Here is a 15,933-nt window from a genome sequence, read left to right as displayed (position 1 = left end):
AATACTAAGGACAATAGTTTGAACACGAAGAGCTTACAGAACAGCATTGTCTGTTAAAAGCTCTGTGTCTGTTCCTGAAATTAAACTCTTGGGAATCAATGTCACTCTGTTTTTGAAGGAAACTTCCTCCTGAAGGAAGATGATGTCTTGTTAGTTTACTATCTCATACCTAACAATAAAGGTAACGTTTATGAAGTATAGTCTCTGAGCTATGATTTACGTATTACCTTACGGAATCCCTTAGCTCAGTGTTTCTCTATACCATGGCCATAGAGGTGATGATTTTCCTCTTCTCGAATACACCAGACTTGCTCTCGCCTCAGGATCTTTGCACCTGCTGCCACTGCTCATTCTTTAGTCTTTAGATCAAATACTTTTTCTTTAAAAAGTGCTTTTCTCACTTCTGGAGCATTAATATTTCTTTCTAACCTCACCATTCATCTCTCTCCCTTCTGTAACACCGTTTATTTTCTTTATTTCAGAGTTCGCCAACGGATTCCATTCTGTTTATTTCTTTCTTCGCTTATTTTCTGTTTCTTCCTTTATTGAAAGTAAGTTTTGTGAAAGCTGGCATCAAGCCTGCCTCGTTCTCCACTGAATCCTGAGTCTGGAACAGTTCTTGGCTCATATCAGAAACTCTATACATTTTTGTGGAATGAACGACTGGGGATAGACGGACTTACTCTTTGATTAAAAACCCAAGAGGAAAAAGGGATTTCTACTCACCTGCACCACACCTGTACAGGAATCCAAAAAGATGCAGCCTTTGGGCTCTTTGGATATTTTTTCATCTTTGTAAAAATTCATGATGTAGGAGTTATCTGGCAGCTGAGTCAGCTGGAAGTAGCGCTTCTTGAATGACTAAATGAAGGAAAAGTTATCAGGAGATAGTTCAAGTTGCAGCATGCTATTACTCACGAAACCTAGAATTTTTCTAATCCCTCCAGGAGTATCACATTTCTAGAGTACTGTTCTAGAGAAGAGCATCCTCTTTTTTCATAAATAAAATATGACACAAAATATAAACTCCATGCAAATGGCTCTCCTCTGTGCTGTGACCGAAGGAGGGGGTGTCAAGAAAGGTGGCAGAAATCGACGAGTCTTGATGTCTCCTTACCCGAACAGTGATGGTATTGTTCACGGTGCTGTTGAAATTCCCCTTGTAGAGCCAGCCTGACTTGAAGACTCCAGTTCCCCCTGCTCCCCCACCGCCCTTGGAAGACGAGTGGGAGGTGGTATCCTGCACAAAAAGCATCATTAGCATGACTAGAATCTTTTGTGAATTCCAGATCTTAAAGCCCGCACTTAAAAATGAGCCTCCTTTTTCTCTCTTTGACTCATCTTAAATAATCAAGTTCAATTTCAAAACAAATGTGACTCATTTTGACTAAAAGCTCTCACACAAACAGCTATTACAGCTTGATGAAATACTAGCCAGAATATGAAACACTCCAGTGAAAGACAGGAACTAATTATCCTCATGTTTTAAACATTTCACTTTCAGCAATTTACTTACTTCATCCTTATCAGCATCTTCATGGTCAACCTCAAAGGAATGCGAAGGGAGTTTCTCTGGTTTGTATTCTGCTCTGATATTAAAAAAAAAAAAGGTTCTGATTTTTCATGAGACGTGGGTTTCATTTTCAGCTGTTCTCTGAGTAACAACTATTGTGTTTTTAAATGAAGTAATGGAATCTGTTGACGGTCCCATTTCCTCTGGAAGTATTAGCCTTTCTGATTACACCATTACATCTTACTCTCGTATATGAATCTCTGTTTTAAACCAGAGAATTAATATTTATACAGATTTACACATGTCTTCTTGAGTAAGACGAAGGCAAGCAGGATGATTTTTAAGGCTGGGTGGTTTATATTTTCTTTCTTCCACATTTTGAAGTGAAATACGAGGAGGGATATTTTCATTACCTTTCTGCTTCACCTTTACATGACATGCCCAAGGGTATCTACAGGGTGGCCATTCAGAAGAACCGTGTTCTGGAGAACCAGTCTGTGCCCTGGCCACTAGGTTGCGCTGCTCCCCTAACTTTGGTCTCCCCAAAAGGCTGTACCACCGTGACTCAGTGGCAATTATGCTCACTCTGGACATTTCTGTGGTAGCACAGAAATGACTCTAGGTCACAACATCATTGACCAGCACAGAGGGGCAAGAGAATACACCTGGCAATATAAAGGGTAAAATAAGACAGAAATGAACGTTCCTTGGTTTGATTCTATCTCCTACCTCAGGGTTGAATGGAAACCCAATAACACCATGCAAGGTTCAGGCATTCCTTGATACTTGCCTAGCTAGACAATTTTACTTGCAGATTTTGCATGGAGTGGTGTTTTCTTTAAGATGACTTATATTGTGTAGAAGCAGAATCTGACTATTGAGAGAAAAAAGCCCAGGGGCACGTTCAAGTATTTCCATCTCGAATTGTTTCCTTTGTTGATAGTATTCCAGAGAGGAAAACTCAGACAAATCCACTAGTCCCTAGCCATATTCATGCTGACCTTACATTCATTAAAAAAAGAAAAAAAATCTGCAGATCATTGAATGTCGGTTTAGGTCATGTGGGTGAATGTGGGCCTGCTCTTCCATTACTGGCTTTTCTGAATTCTGAGTTTGCTTGATCAAATTCAATGGGAGTTGAGAGTTATCTTAATTCTCGGAGGTCATTCTTCTTTGCCACTAAATGGCCCAGTTCCCACATAGTCCCTATCACATGGAAGACCCGCAGTAATGTCAACCACCTATCAGAAAATAAACCCTAAACTGAGGAAACCTGCATTCTAAGGAAGGAGAGAGTAGATATTAAGCATAAAGAGACAAGATAATTTCTCTGAGTGAAAATGATTGTGAAGAAAATTCAAGAGGGGAAGATAAGAGAGTGATCTGGGAAGGAGTGGCAGAGGCCAGATTTAGAAAGGGCTGTCATGGATGGCCATTTAAGTTGACAGTAAGAAGAAGCCAGCCATGTAATGATCTGGGGATAGATCATTCTGGCACAGTGATTAGTGAGAGGACTGGTCCAGGCATCTGAGGCTATAGGTCTGGAGCACAGTCAGGGAGGGTGAGTGTTAGGAGCTGAGGTTAGCTATGTAAGCAAAAGCTCAGGACAAGATGGTGGACAGTGCTTAGACCTTCGCTGAGGCGTGGGGGCTCCTGAAGATTCTTCTTTTCTAGTCAGTCCTTTTCCCACTCTTTGTCTTTAAGTAGCCCTCAGTACGACTGTCTGATGTCTGCAGGGCCATTAAGCAATGACTGTTCTCTCCTTTATAGATCTTTAAAAGATGTTCTTCCCCCAGAGTCACTGTGTGGTCTCTGAGAGTCTTTGGGATTCTGAAATACAAGGATCAGCAAGGACCTTATCCTCTTATGTTTGAACCCAATACTTGTTGTCATCTCTAGGCGGTCTCATTTTAAATTTCTACATCCATATTACCTTCACTGCCCAAGTAAGGGGTGTAGGGATGCTTGAGGAACCCATCAATTATATCTGTGAGGTTAGCGGCAAGTTATTAACCCTCTCAGTGGCCAAGTTTCCTTTATGCAATAGGGAAGACAGTCCCTTCTTTGTGAGATTATGGGTGTTAAATGAGATAACATACATATGGCACCTAGCACATTCTGACTTACTGTTGACATGCAGGAAATGTTCTTTTATTAAAAAAAAAAATCTATTCTAATTCAGCCCAACCAGACTGGTTACATTTTATTTGATCTTCAGTCATGAAAATATATTCTATGAAATTTTCTTCTTTATATCAATCCAGCTATAGTAAAAATTTAAATACGTCATTCATCTTTGTATTTTACCCCATAAATTAATGAAATCAGTGGCACCATATATTTTTTTTTGTTTCACATATATACTTTCTAAATTGAGGTGTAATTGACAGATAACATAACATTATATTAGTTTTAGGTGTACAATATAATGATTCTATATTTATATTATATTCCAAAATGACCACCAAATAAATCTAGTGAACATCTGTCATCATAGTTATAATTCTTTTTCCTTTGGATGACGACCTTTAAAATCTACTCTCTTAGCAACTTTCAAATATGCAACTTAGTTATAAACTATAGTCACCATAGTGGACATTACATCCCTATAATTTATTGATTTTATAAGTGGAAGTTTGTACCTTCTGACCCCCTATATTGATTTTGCCTTCCCCCTACTTCCTGCTTCTGACGACCACCAATCTGTTCTCTGTATCTATGAGCTTGTTTTTTGTCTGTTTGTTTGTTTTTTGTTTTTAAATTCTACATATAAGTGAGATGTCTTTCTCTGACTTATTTCACTTAGTATAATGCTGACAAATTCCATCTGTGTTGTCACAAATGTCAAATTTCATTCTTTATTATGATTAAACAGTATTCCATTACATATATATGTATTATATATGTAATTATATATGTAATTACAGAATTACATATATTATATAATTATATGTAATTTTATGTAATAATTATATATGTAATTACATGTATGCATATATGTTACATATACATATATATTACATTTTCTTTATCCATTCATCTATTAATAGATACTTAGGTTGTTTTCATATCTTATTATAAATATCTTTTCAAATTGATGTTTTTATTTTATTCAGATAAATACCCAGAAATGGAATTGCTGAATGATATGGTCGTTCTATTTTTAATTTTTTAAGGAATCTCCGTACTGGTTTCCATAGTGACTGCACCAATTTACATTCCCATCAACAGTATATGAGGGCTCCCTTTTCACCACATCCTTACCAACGCTTGTCATCTCTTGCCTTCTTGATAATATCCATTCTAAAAGGTGTAAAGTGATAGCTCGTTGTGATTTTGATTTTCTTTTCCCTGTTGATTAGTGATGTTGAGCATCTTTTTATGTACCTATTGGCAATCTGTATATCTTCTTTGCAAGAATGTCTATTCCGATGCCCATTTTTAAATCAGATTTTTTTTTTTTTGTATTAAGTTATCTGAGTTCTTTGTATATTTTTGGATATTAACTCCTTATCAGATATATGATTTGCAGATATTTTCTTCCATTCAGTAGGTTACCTTTTCATTTTCTTGATAGTTTCCTTTGCTGTGTAGAAATTTTTTAGTTTGATGTTGTCCTACTTGTTTATTTTTGCTTGTGTTGCTTTTGCTTTGGGTGTCAAATCCAAAAAAGAAAAAAATCATTGACAAAAACAATGTTAAGGAGCTTACCCCTTATGTTTTCATCTGGAAGTTTTATGGTTTCAGATCTTACTTTTAATTCTTTGACCCACTTTGAGTTAATTTTTGTGTATGGTATAAGATAGTCTAGTTTCATTCTTTTGCATGTGGCTGTTCAGTTTTCTCTATACCATTTATTAAAGAGACTGTCCTTTCCCTATTGTATATGTATTCTTGGCTTTTTTTGGCATCACATATTTTTATGCCATTCTTGGAACCACAAGTTCAGTACTAATTTTTATTCCTAATGTGTGAAGGCTTTATGTTTTACATTTAACCTGACATAGTGTCTTTCTCATGTATCTTCTTATAAACAGACACTTTAAAAAGTGGGGTTCTTTCAAGTCAGCAATAAAACAATTTTAAATATAAAGAATAAAAATGAGGGACATAAGCACACACCTCTTTTTACACTTTTCCATAATTGCAAGTTTTCATTTTGCAGCCTCAGCAACCCATAAAAAGAAATGATCAATTTAAATTGGTAGCATGACATAGAATTCTTTTAATCCAGAAGGTATGAAAATGATGTACTTCTAATAGCCTCAGAAGGCCCAAGTAAATTATCTGTCTCCACTGCTGACCTAAATATGTGTAGTCTTTAGTGGGGAGTGCTTAGCTTTGTAAAATCATTTAAAAAAGAATTTTGCTAATCAGTGTTAATGCTCTTTATTTCAGGGGATATGTGAGGATCATGTTCAAGAACTTCTTATTTTCATTTTGAATATACATATTTACACACACACACATATATATTATATGAACTTTAATATAGTTCGTTAAAGTTTCTTACTTTGTGGCTGTCTTATTCTTCCCTTTCTTGGTATCAACTTCCACTTCCTTTAGTTAAAGGTAAGGGAAATTCTCAACGATACTTCTATTACTTTTGCATTTCTTCCCATGAAATTTTTTTTTCTTATGCACCATGTGAATTCCAATTCAACAATAATATTTAGACCTTGTTCATAATGGAGGTGCTTTCTCTACTGTTTTAATAGAGGAAAAATACCGTGAATGTTAAATTACTTATTTATTTTTCTTTATGGCATCAAGAACATAAGAAAAGAAAAAGTGGGGATAAAGCCACTAAAAATTTCATTAGAAATTGATTTGAAAAGGCAGCTAAATACTGCTTTTTGTACTCTCTCATATACTTTATGTACAGGCTTCCAGCTGCCTGGACACAGCTTCCAAGTTATAACCACTTCTCAGAATTATTTTGAGAAAGAGGAAGTTTCGATGTTAAAAAATAAAAATGCTTTGCTTTTCATATGAGCCTACGAAAAAATGTGTGTCGAACGCCCAGACATTCTGAATGCAGTTATGAGTCAACGAAAGCCTCGGGTGTAATGGGACCTTCCCAAAAGGAAGTTCCAGGAGGTTATCTATTGGGAGTGAGTGACCTGAATCTAACGGAATGTTCAGAGATTTGGTATAAGTTAATGTTCAGGGTTCTGAAAAAAGATTTGCTGTTTTGGAGCAACGTTAACTTTGCAGAGAAATGCGACTCCAAAAGAAATGGCGTCCCCTCTCTCTGTCTTTTTTCCCTATGCCACCACTGCAATCCCTTTCTCTATAGAGAAGACCAAGTGATCTTTTAAGGGGTAAACCAGATCATGGCACACTCCTGGTTAAAATGTCCACAGCCTTCTGCTGCAATGAGAATAAAATCCAAGCTCATTTCCAGAGCCCATGGGGTCTCCTGCCTCAGTTTCCGTGGTTTCATCTCGTTACTCCCTTTCCAAGCCTCAGCTCTAGCCTCCCTGATTGTCATTCTGCTTAAGTGACCATGCATTTTCCCATCTCAGGGGGTTTGCCTATGCTGTACCCTTTGGGAACCTTTTCCTGAGTACACAGGGCTGGTAGCTACTGTTCCCTCAGATCTGAGCTCAAATGTCACCTCCTCAGAGTCATTCCATAACTCCACCTTCAAATTCTGCATTCAGGAGTTGAGAACAGCACTTCTAAGTATCTGAGCCTGGAAAAGATGTTTCTGGGGCCATGGGAAATCTTGGAAAGTGGTTCCCAAATTGGAACAATGTGTCCATTAAAAAGTTAGATGCTATGGATATCATCTCAATGCTTCCTTCACTAGAGCAAAGTGTTATCAAAAACTTATCTTTTGATTATCCTGTGTTTTTCTGGATTATTTGCATCATTTTAGCTTGATGAACCAATGCGTTGAGAGATTCCAGTTCATTGCAATTCCTTGCATTTGAACAACTCCAATCCCATCCGGGAATATTATATTTTAAAATTTGCCATTCACTCAGTTAACTTATCCAATAAGTAATTAGTGTACACCTACTATGTGCTGGGCATGTTCTTAGGCCTGCATGGGATTCTGCAAGGAAAAGTCCCTGCCCTTTGGGGAGTTTTACTTCAGTGGACACAGACTCTGAATAAATGCCTACTTTAGTTCAGGTAGTCAGTCAACTGAGCTTCTCTGTGGAGGTGACATTGGAGCAGGTACAGAACAAAATCACCTTCTCCTAAAAGCTTTATTTCTCCAGAGTCTAAAAAAAAAAATTAGGTGTTTATCTCTCCCTTTTAGCTTTTCTTAGACTTCTATCACTTCTGTGGAGGTTATTTATTTTCATGGCTTTTGATATCCTAGCATGAAAATACATGAAACCGGTGGCAAATCTGAACACTGTGTACAGACTATTGTCATTAAAATGTTTTGATCCAAACTGTACTTTTCAAATCCTCTTGCATCTGCCATTGAAAAGACAGCTCACAAAAGAATGATGTAATGATACTTTAAAACTTTGTTGAAAAATTAAATAAGAGTGTATTTATCTCACCTCAATTCTATTGCTACAAACAATACATTGTCAAACAAAATGTTTTATTGTGACTCTAGTTTTTAAATTTTGTGAAACATCCCTTGACACTAGAATAATGTATTTGTATTCATAAGCAGTGGCGCATCTTAAACAGATAACATATTTTATAAATGGAAAAGGTTGAGGAGGAATCACCATAGGTTCTTACCGGGGTAACTGACGAATATCTCCAGAATATTGTTCATATTTGTAGTTTACCACGTACCACTGGGAACTATAAAATTTACAAGCCTGGAAGAAAATGAAAAAAGCAACAACTAAAAAAATTATCATTAAAAAAATCGTCTGTCCTCGCAAAAAGTACCAAAAATACAGTTCTCAGTATCCCTGGGGTAGCATTAAGTTAGTGACGTCAGTGATTTTAAGGTAGGTAGGGGCTTGCTCATTACGATCGTTTCACATTTTTCAGCGAAATGAAAACCTACCCTTTCCCAGACTCTTGGAGGAAGAAACATTTGACATATTGATTCTCTTTTATACCATCGAGGAAGGCCCAACTTAATTACCCGCTAAAACGTACCAGACACATTGCTAACCTGAAGCACCATTGTTTTCCAGCTTTCTTCATAACTCTTTCCATTATTTAACAGTTCTTAGTAGTAAAAGATATTATTTATAGGGAATCTTTTCATCAAAACTTTAGCCCATTTCTTCTTGTTCTTGAATCAGTAACTTATCCATTTTCTCTTTTGTCAACCCTGTTATCCACTTTACATCGTTTTTTCAATTTACCTCACTGCATTCTAAGGTTCAGCCTTCTCCATTATTCATTAATTTTATAAATATATGTGAAGAAAAGATAATCCATTTTTTAAGAACGAAGTTAGTAGCACAAAATAATTATCTTAGAGTGGTACATATTGAATAATTTTACGGTATTTTCTGATGGCAGATACTTCCCAAATACCCACCATGCATTTAGCACTGCACTGATCGTGGGCTGGTAATGGGATTTCACTAGGTAGCTTTTAAGATGCGTTCTGATTCTAAAATTACATGATTCTGGGGATTATTGGGATTATAAGGAAATTTTGTCCTCTAGCATTAGTGGAGGAATGAAGAGTAATAACATTACTGCCATGCGAGGAATAAAGACCTGTGGTTATCTTTGCAACCAAGAAGGGGACAGGCAGGATCCCTTTGTGACAGTAATCATCCAAGGCACAGAAGTGTTACAGCTCAGGGAGCACTGGCACTGTCTTTGCAGAACAGAAAATGGGAAGGAGTGGCCCAGAGGATGGTGTAGAAAGGTTGATGAGGATCATAGGGTGTGGGCACTTGGCTCAAGAGGCACGAGAAAGGCAGGGACAGGCGAGAGGGGTCAGAGTCCTCAGCGGCTTGGGATTTCTCTGGCCTTGAACTTTCTCAGCATCATAGTTTTATTTGTTCAGGGAAACACCCCCCACATAACCCGGGTCTGAGGGCTCAACGATGCATGAGACTTGGACAAAGACAGGAGCAGGAAGATGGCAGCAGAGAGCACAGGAGAAAAGAAGAGTTTGAAACAAAGCAGCAACAAGGCAGATGGACACGGATCACAACAAAAGGGAGTTCAGGAGATCTGTAAAGACTAGAATGAATGGAATGTGAACAAACCGAATATTTAGCTAAAATTAAATTTCTTAACTTGCCAGTTTTGCAGATCGCATGTTTCTAGAAATAAGAGGAAAACTGAGCTCTGATATGCTCTTTGGCTAAAAAGTTTCATCTTCATTTTAGACAAAGATGCCAGGGATTCAGGCAAGGAACACATAGGCCCAGAGTATTTCAAGCTATGAAGACAAACATTCATGATTACAATGCTTTCTCACTCTCTCTCACTTACTTTCTTTTCTCTGTACCTTGCTGTGGTTTTCAAATGAAACAAAATATATTTTAAAATAGAAAACAAAAAGCATAAAGCCAACTCTTTTTTTGTATTTCAAACTTTTTAGAAAAATTTTAGAAAACTATGGGTACATAGTTTTACCTAGTTCCCTTCTAAGTATACATTTGAATTTAAGTATTGTTTTTTATTCACTTAATGGCATATTCTGGAGGTTTTTACATCTGCTTTCTAAATTTTATGACCACTTTAAAGAAGTAGAATAAAATGTCATATCCTAATTTACTAATGCAGCCTCCTAATTTTGGAGATCATTCACTTATTAATTCATTCAACAAACATTACTGAGCCCTTATTGTGAGCTTGGAGTTGTTCTTTTAAAAAAATTAATTAATTAATTAATATTTATTTATTTGGGGGGAGTTCTAAGTGATAAAAACAAGAGAAAAAATTCCCACCCTCTTAAAACTTGCTCCCTTGTAAAGATCTGGTCAATAAACACACAAATAAGTAAATTGTGCAATATATTAGCAAATGATAACTACCATGAAAAATAAAGCAGAGAAAGGGGGATAAATAGAGCTGGGGAAAGGGATTCGATTTAAATAAAATGGTTAGGGTGGTGTTACCTTTGCCGCTTGAGTGAAGAATTATAGAAGACAGAGTGAGTGGCGGTTGTGGCTACTTGAAATTTTGTGCCACGGTGGAAAAAAAATGCTTCGCAGCATTTCTTCACGCATGTGGTCCTCCCATTCTCCCCCAAGTCCCACTTAGTCTGTATTATTTTCTTAGGATAGAATACTCAAAGTACTTTACAGATTGTTGATAAAAAACCATTGCCAAACCAATGTATATTCTTGATAAGCAAAATGCAAATGGGGGTGACGTAGTCGAGCCGGGAGCTACAGGACTTTGTTCTTGTTCTTGAATGAATACTGAATTCCAACATGATTTTGGTCAAATCGTTTTATTTATTTGGATCTCAGATTTAGCTATTGACCATTCATCGTATTGGAATGGGTTAGAAATTTCTGCCCCATAATATCTATCTCTACTCTTTCTTCCTGATTTGGAGGTTTTAATGGGAGAAAGATGCACTGACTTACTTGTTGCCTTTTCTTGCTATGGATGGTACCTGTGTTTAACCATGGCAAACATATGTACTTGTGCATGTTACACACAATATTCGCAGTGTGCCACAGGCTTAACGGAATGAATCTGAGATGTACTAATCCTGAATTTCACTGACCAAAAAGGAATGTGGTACTTTCTTATATTAGTGTAGTCTAGGAAGGAATGACCTCTTTTTTTGTTGTTGTTTTAGAGTGGAAAGTATACATCTGATACTGTACTACTAGGTGCTTTATATATAATTTTAATAAGCACTCTATAAGATTTTATTATTCCATTTTATAGATCACAGAGGTAAAGAGAGGCTCAGATCTTTGCCCAAGATCCTACATGTGATAGAAATAGGATTTCAAATTGGATTGGTCTGACTCTAAAAGTCCATTTAGCTAATTTATGAATTGTTTCATGATTGCAGACTTTTTTTGAGCCTATCCGGACCATAATTCCAGATGTTAGTGTGGTGTTTCTGTTTCTGCTTTGGAGTCATACAAACTTGGTTTTGAATTTTGGTATTATCTGTGTAATCTCAAGTATCTTAATATCTCTAAATTTCTTTATGTGTCTAAATAACACTAACTTTAATAGGCTCAAATAACATAATTCCTATAAAGCACTTAGCATAGAGTAAATACTTAATAAATACTTGCTTTAAAAAGATCAGTTTTTCCAGCAAGTTTGACTCAATTATAATTCACATTCACAATAGTTGATAATAACTCGTTTTTCCTGATTTCTGAAAGTATAGTTCTAGAAAGATATATTAGCTCTGATTATCACAGAGTTCTGTTTTAATCAAATTCCTTCTCATGTATTTGTTAGATTTCATGTACCTGGTGGTGGATAGATGAATCTTTCTAAGTCTGTAATTTTTCTGATTCTGAGAAAGCCAGTGCATTTTATAAATATATAAACGTTTCTCCTACATAGTTATGGCATTTTGGAAATGTTGCGCATAGAAACTTATTCCCTATTCTTCATCGTAGCCCACACAGTCACTCTAAGAAGATCATTAAGAGAACTCATGACTACAACTCCTCATTGTCCAAAAACTAAGCTGAAATGACCTGTTGCAAATTTGAAGTCACTGGCTACATACAGCTCTACTTGTTAGATTTTTCTCTTACTAACTACCAAGCCAAGGACACCAACTTCATCTCCTTATCTCCTTCAAAATGGACGCTGCCACAATCTACTTCAAAGGTGAAGACTGTGAATATCTAGCAAAAGTTTGCTGAGCTGGTTAATTTTTCCAAACGGTAATGACCCCGTTCACATTTTATTCATTTATTATGTTTGCCTGTTCAGCTTTTACACTTGCTATCTCTGCCTGTGATATATTTAGAGACAAAAAAGCTAAGCAAAGTCAACATGGTCAAAGGCTTTTATGTCATTAGAATAGCGTTTCCTAAATGATATTGCGCTCATGAGTTTTTTGAGGTTGCTCATTAAAATGCAGTTTTCTGGGTCCCACAGGAACCACCGAATCAGAATCTTTAAAGGGAGGCTCTGAAATTCATCATTCCACTGGAGTGACAATGTGGCTCGGTCTTCGTCACTCTGTTTGCCTATTTGTTGAACGCATTAGGGTCCTAGCTTTGCACAGTGGACTGGAATAACTGAGACCACCCTCCAACTTTCACTCAAATAGACACAGCCCACTAACGAGCAGAGAGAATATCAACTCCAAGATGAAGTTTCAGTTATAGTGGATATTCAGTACCTATTTGTTGAATGAATAACATTCTATATTCTTTTTTCTTTAGAAATTACTAAACGTGACACTTTGAAAGTTCTAAAAATCTAAATGTTTTAGAAAAGCTTGGGCATTGGAAAGAGCGGCCTAAAATACTGTAAAGAAAATATTTCATTTTTTCCCCTCTTCTTTATAGAATCCTCAGAATCAATTCAAATCATGTTATACACCTTAAATAGCAATTGGGTTTGGCAATGTAATTTGTCCATTTCTTAAAAGGGCTGATTATTAGATTCTGGCTACAGAGTAATAAACAGGTAATAGATGGCTTTTTAGATGTAAAATTATTTTTCTTTCTAGCTATACAGGGTTATTTAATTACACAACTACCTTCTTGCCAGAAAGATTGATGCAATCTCAAACAGTGTTCATTTTGGCCCTTAATCACCATTAGGATTAATTCTGTATTTGTAAAATGATTGTGGCAATTTTCATATTCATGCCATTCTTTATAAAGTTTAGAAGTAATTATGACTATTGTATAAATGCTGAAAATGTAGAATCATGAAATTAAGTGAATTTAGGCAAATTATATTGAAATATATTGAAAGGGTGGCTGGATAATTTATTGTCCACATTGATACATTTCGAAATGAAAGGAGATGCTATTGGTCAGACCAACAGGTAGAACGTGAGACTATTCCTGCAAACCAGGATATGTGGTCCCTTAATACATCAATATTTTAGAGATAAAGCACCGAAAACACTTGTTTTCTTTAATTGGGTCACATTATGTATTCCTTTAAAATGAAATAATTTCTACAGTATAAAAATAAGTTGAACAGTTAATGATTTTTAAAAACTTATATTACACTTTTAGGAGAGAACTAAAAATAATGGATTTGGACAAAATAAATGAAGTAAATATAGATCAGACTCAGTTTCAGAAGTCATGGTGCAATCTTATTTAATGGATTTTGAGTCTGATTTTAAAAATATTACTTGATATTAGATAGTTTTACTATGCATATAAATATGCCTATACAATGTAAAACAGAATGTCACATCAAATGCCAACTACAAGTGAAAATCATTTTTTTAACTAGTTTATTACTTTGAGTTATTGGGAATCATAATTTGTTATCTTTGTTGATTCAGAATGTGTCACTGAAGTGGTTGCACAAACTGTGAAATGAGACTTTCATAAATCACACCTGTGCCTGACCTGGGTACATACACTTTAATTTCCCAGCAATCTGTCGGGACATGAATAATGGATGGTACTAAAAACCTTGGTAATATTATGATCTAATCATTCTTTTTATGTAAGGCACAAAATCTGGGTTGGATTTCAATGCAATTGAAAATTTAGGTTCAAACTTAAAATGGGTTCTCTTTTATTCTTGTATTCCAAGGTCTCTGATTTGTACTCCTGTGTTTTCATTCATTTATCACCAAACATTATAAGATGACTTTTATTGTTGAGAAGGGGAAGCTAATTTAGAATTGAAACAGTTTTGCATATTTAGAAATGAGACTATTAGTTTAGGGATTTTGGTGACAAGAAAATAAATTTCTTCAGGGTTGTTAATGTGAAACACAAAACCATTTTTTCTTCATTGTTTCATCAGTGTTTTTCATATACATTTTACCCTAATGCCACCAAAAAATAACTGCATTTGAATTCACCTTAATCGACTTTGTATGTTTATTATCCTTCATGTTATACATTTAGTGTAAAAACAATTGAGTGATCCATTTTGTTCTGGCCATGAGAGAAATAAAATCATTATATACATAAGACTAGGCCAAATATAGGACAGTAAGAGATTTTGATATCATTTTTCCATTAAATTCATGAAGTCACAAAATAAATATGGCTTTCCTTATAAATTAACTTTAAAAAAGTACACACAAACTGAAAAGTCCCTTTGCCTCTAATAAGAACTTCTTTAGTGAAGAAGAGCCCCATTCTTCAAAACAAAATCAGAATCTTTTTATTCTCACTAATTTATTAAGGAAGGACTATGACTTTTTTTTTTTTTTTGGACAGATTTTTATAATTGCATTTTCCCCAGTATCTTCCTGTGATTTAGATTGTGCATCTAGCTCTAATGTCATATCAAAGATGTTACTTCTACTGTGAGAAAAAACCATGCCTTCTGTGCTCTGGTCTTAAGTTAATGAATACATTAGAATCATTCATTTGCTGCCTGATGATTCAGAATCAGAAAACAGCATTCATTTTTACTTAATTTATTTATACATGCAAAAATAAAAAAAAAAAACAAATTCATTTATTGAAAGACATTCTTATTTCTGGATAAGTTTGAGTGTACATTATTCTACATATTAGATTCAAAAATTTTGTATGAAGTACAAAGGCATTCTTTTGGTTAAAAGAATGGTTTCTTTATGGAACATAATATGCAGCTCAAAATTAAACATGAAGTTCATAAAATTATTTTAATCATAAAAGAAATGAAATTCCTCATGTTTTTCTTGATCCAAGACACATCTCATTCTAGTTAGATATATTTCTTTTAGCTAACAAAAATGAGCAGCATGGAATACATTTAATATTATGGCTAATCTCCCTCTCCCCATAATTTTCTTTGCTATGTCTAGGACTCAAGTCGTTTGGTAATCACTTTGACTTCTCAATGTGATATAGCTTTGACCTCGAATATTTACAATTTTCTGTTAAATTCGTTGAATGTCATTTGCCTGGATCTAGATGGTAGAAGCAGAAGGAGAGAATGAGAAAGACATGTCATTTTCAATAACATTATACTCATTCGATCATATTGTTTTTCATGTGTATAAAATTTTGTTTCTTAATAAATTAAGTAATATTTTGGTATATAATTTAACAGCCTATTGAACTGTTTTTAACTTTGATAAACGTAGGGTATTCTGCCTGAAGAGTTCCTATATTTTTATTGGGTTTACTCTCAAGCCACCTTGTAGGTAAAAGGCTAACAATATACTAATACTTTGTCTGATAAGATAACACATCCCACATCGGTTCAGAGTTTAACTCACTGGAATCCAGCTGTGCTCAGAGCTTCTGAAACTGCTCTTTTAAAAAGTCAGCATTGGCTTGGAATGATCAAATTCAGTGGGCCCCTATCTTGACACTTCTTTGGCATTTTATACCATTGACTCACTCTCACTGTTGACGCTTCTTTGATTCTGAGAA

At 35.3% G+C, this 15,933-nt stretch overlaps 1 protein-coding gene across 2 annotated transcripts in view; it reads right to left on the bottom strand.

The window, feature by feature from the left end:
• The window catches only part of DOCK10 (dedicator of cytokinesis 10), a 137,629-nt gene that overhangs the window by 87,702 nt on the left and 33,994 nt on the right, over positions 1 to 15,933 (bottom strand). For both annotated transcript variants that reach the window (XM_006906662.3, XM_006906663.3), the window contains exons 4-7: positions 8,231 to 8,313; positions 1,517 to 1,589; positions 1,118 to 1,240; positions 727 to 861 (exon numbers count right to left, since the gene is read on the bottom strand). In XM_006906662.3, the coding sequence (XP_006906724.1) occupies positions 727 to 861; positions 1,118 to 1,240; positions 1,517 to 1,589; positions 8,231 to 8,313 (414 nt within the window). The remainder of the gene's footprint in view (positions 1 to 726; positions 862 to 1,117; positions 1,241 to 1,516; positions 1,590 to 8,230; positions 8,314 to 15,933) is intronic.

The sequence above is a fragment of the Pteropus alecto genome, unplaced genomic scaffold (genome assembly GCF_000325575.1).
Source record: "Pteropus alecto unplaced genomic scaffold, ASM32557v1 scaffold110, whole genome shotgun sequence".
Taxonomy (NCBI): Eukaryota; Metazoa; Chordata; class Mammalia; order Chiroptera; family Pteropodidae; genus Pteropus; species Pteropus alecto.
Note: the sequence above shows the minus strand (reverse complement) of the source record. Positions and strands in the feature narration are given on the sequence as shown.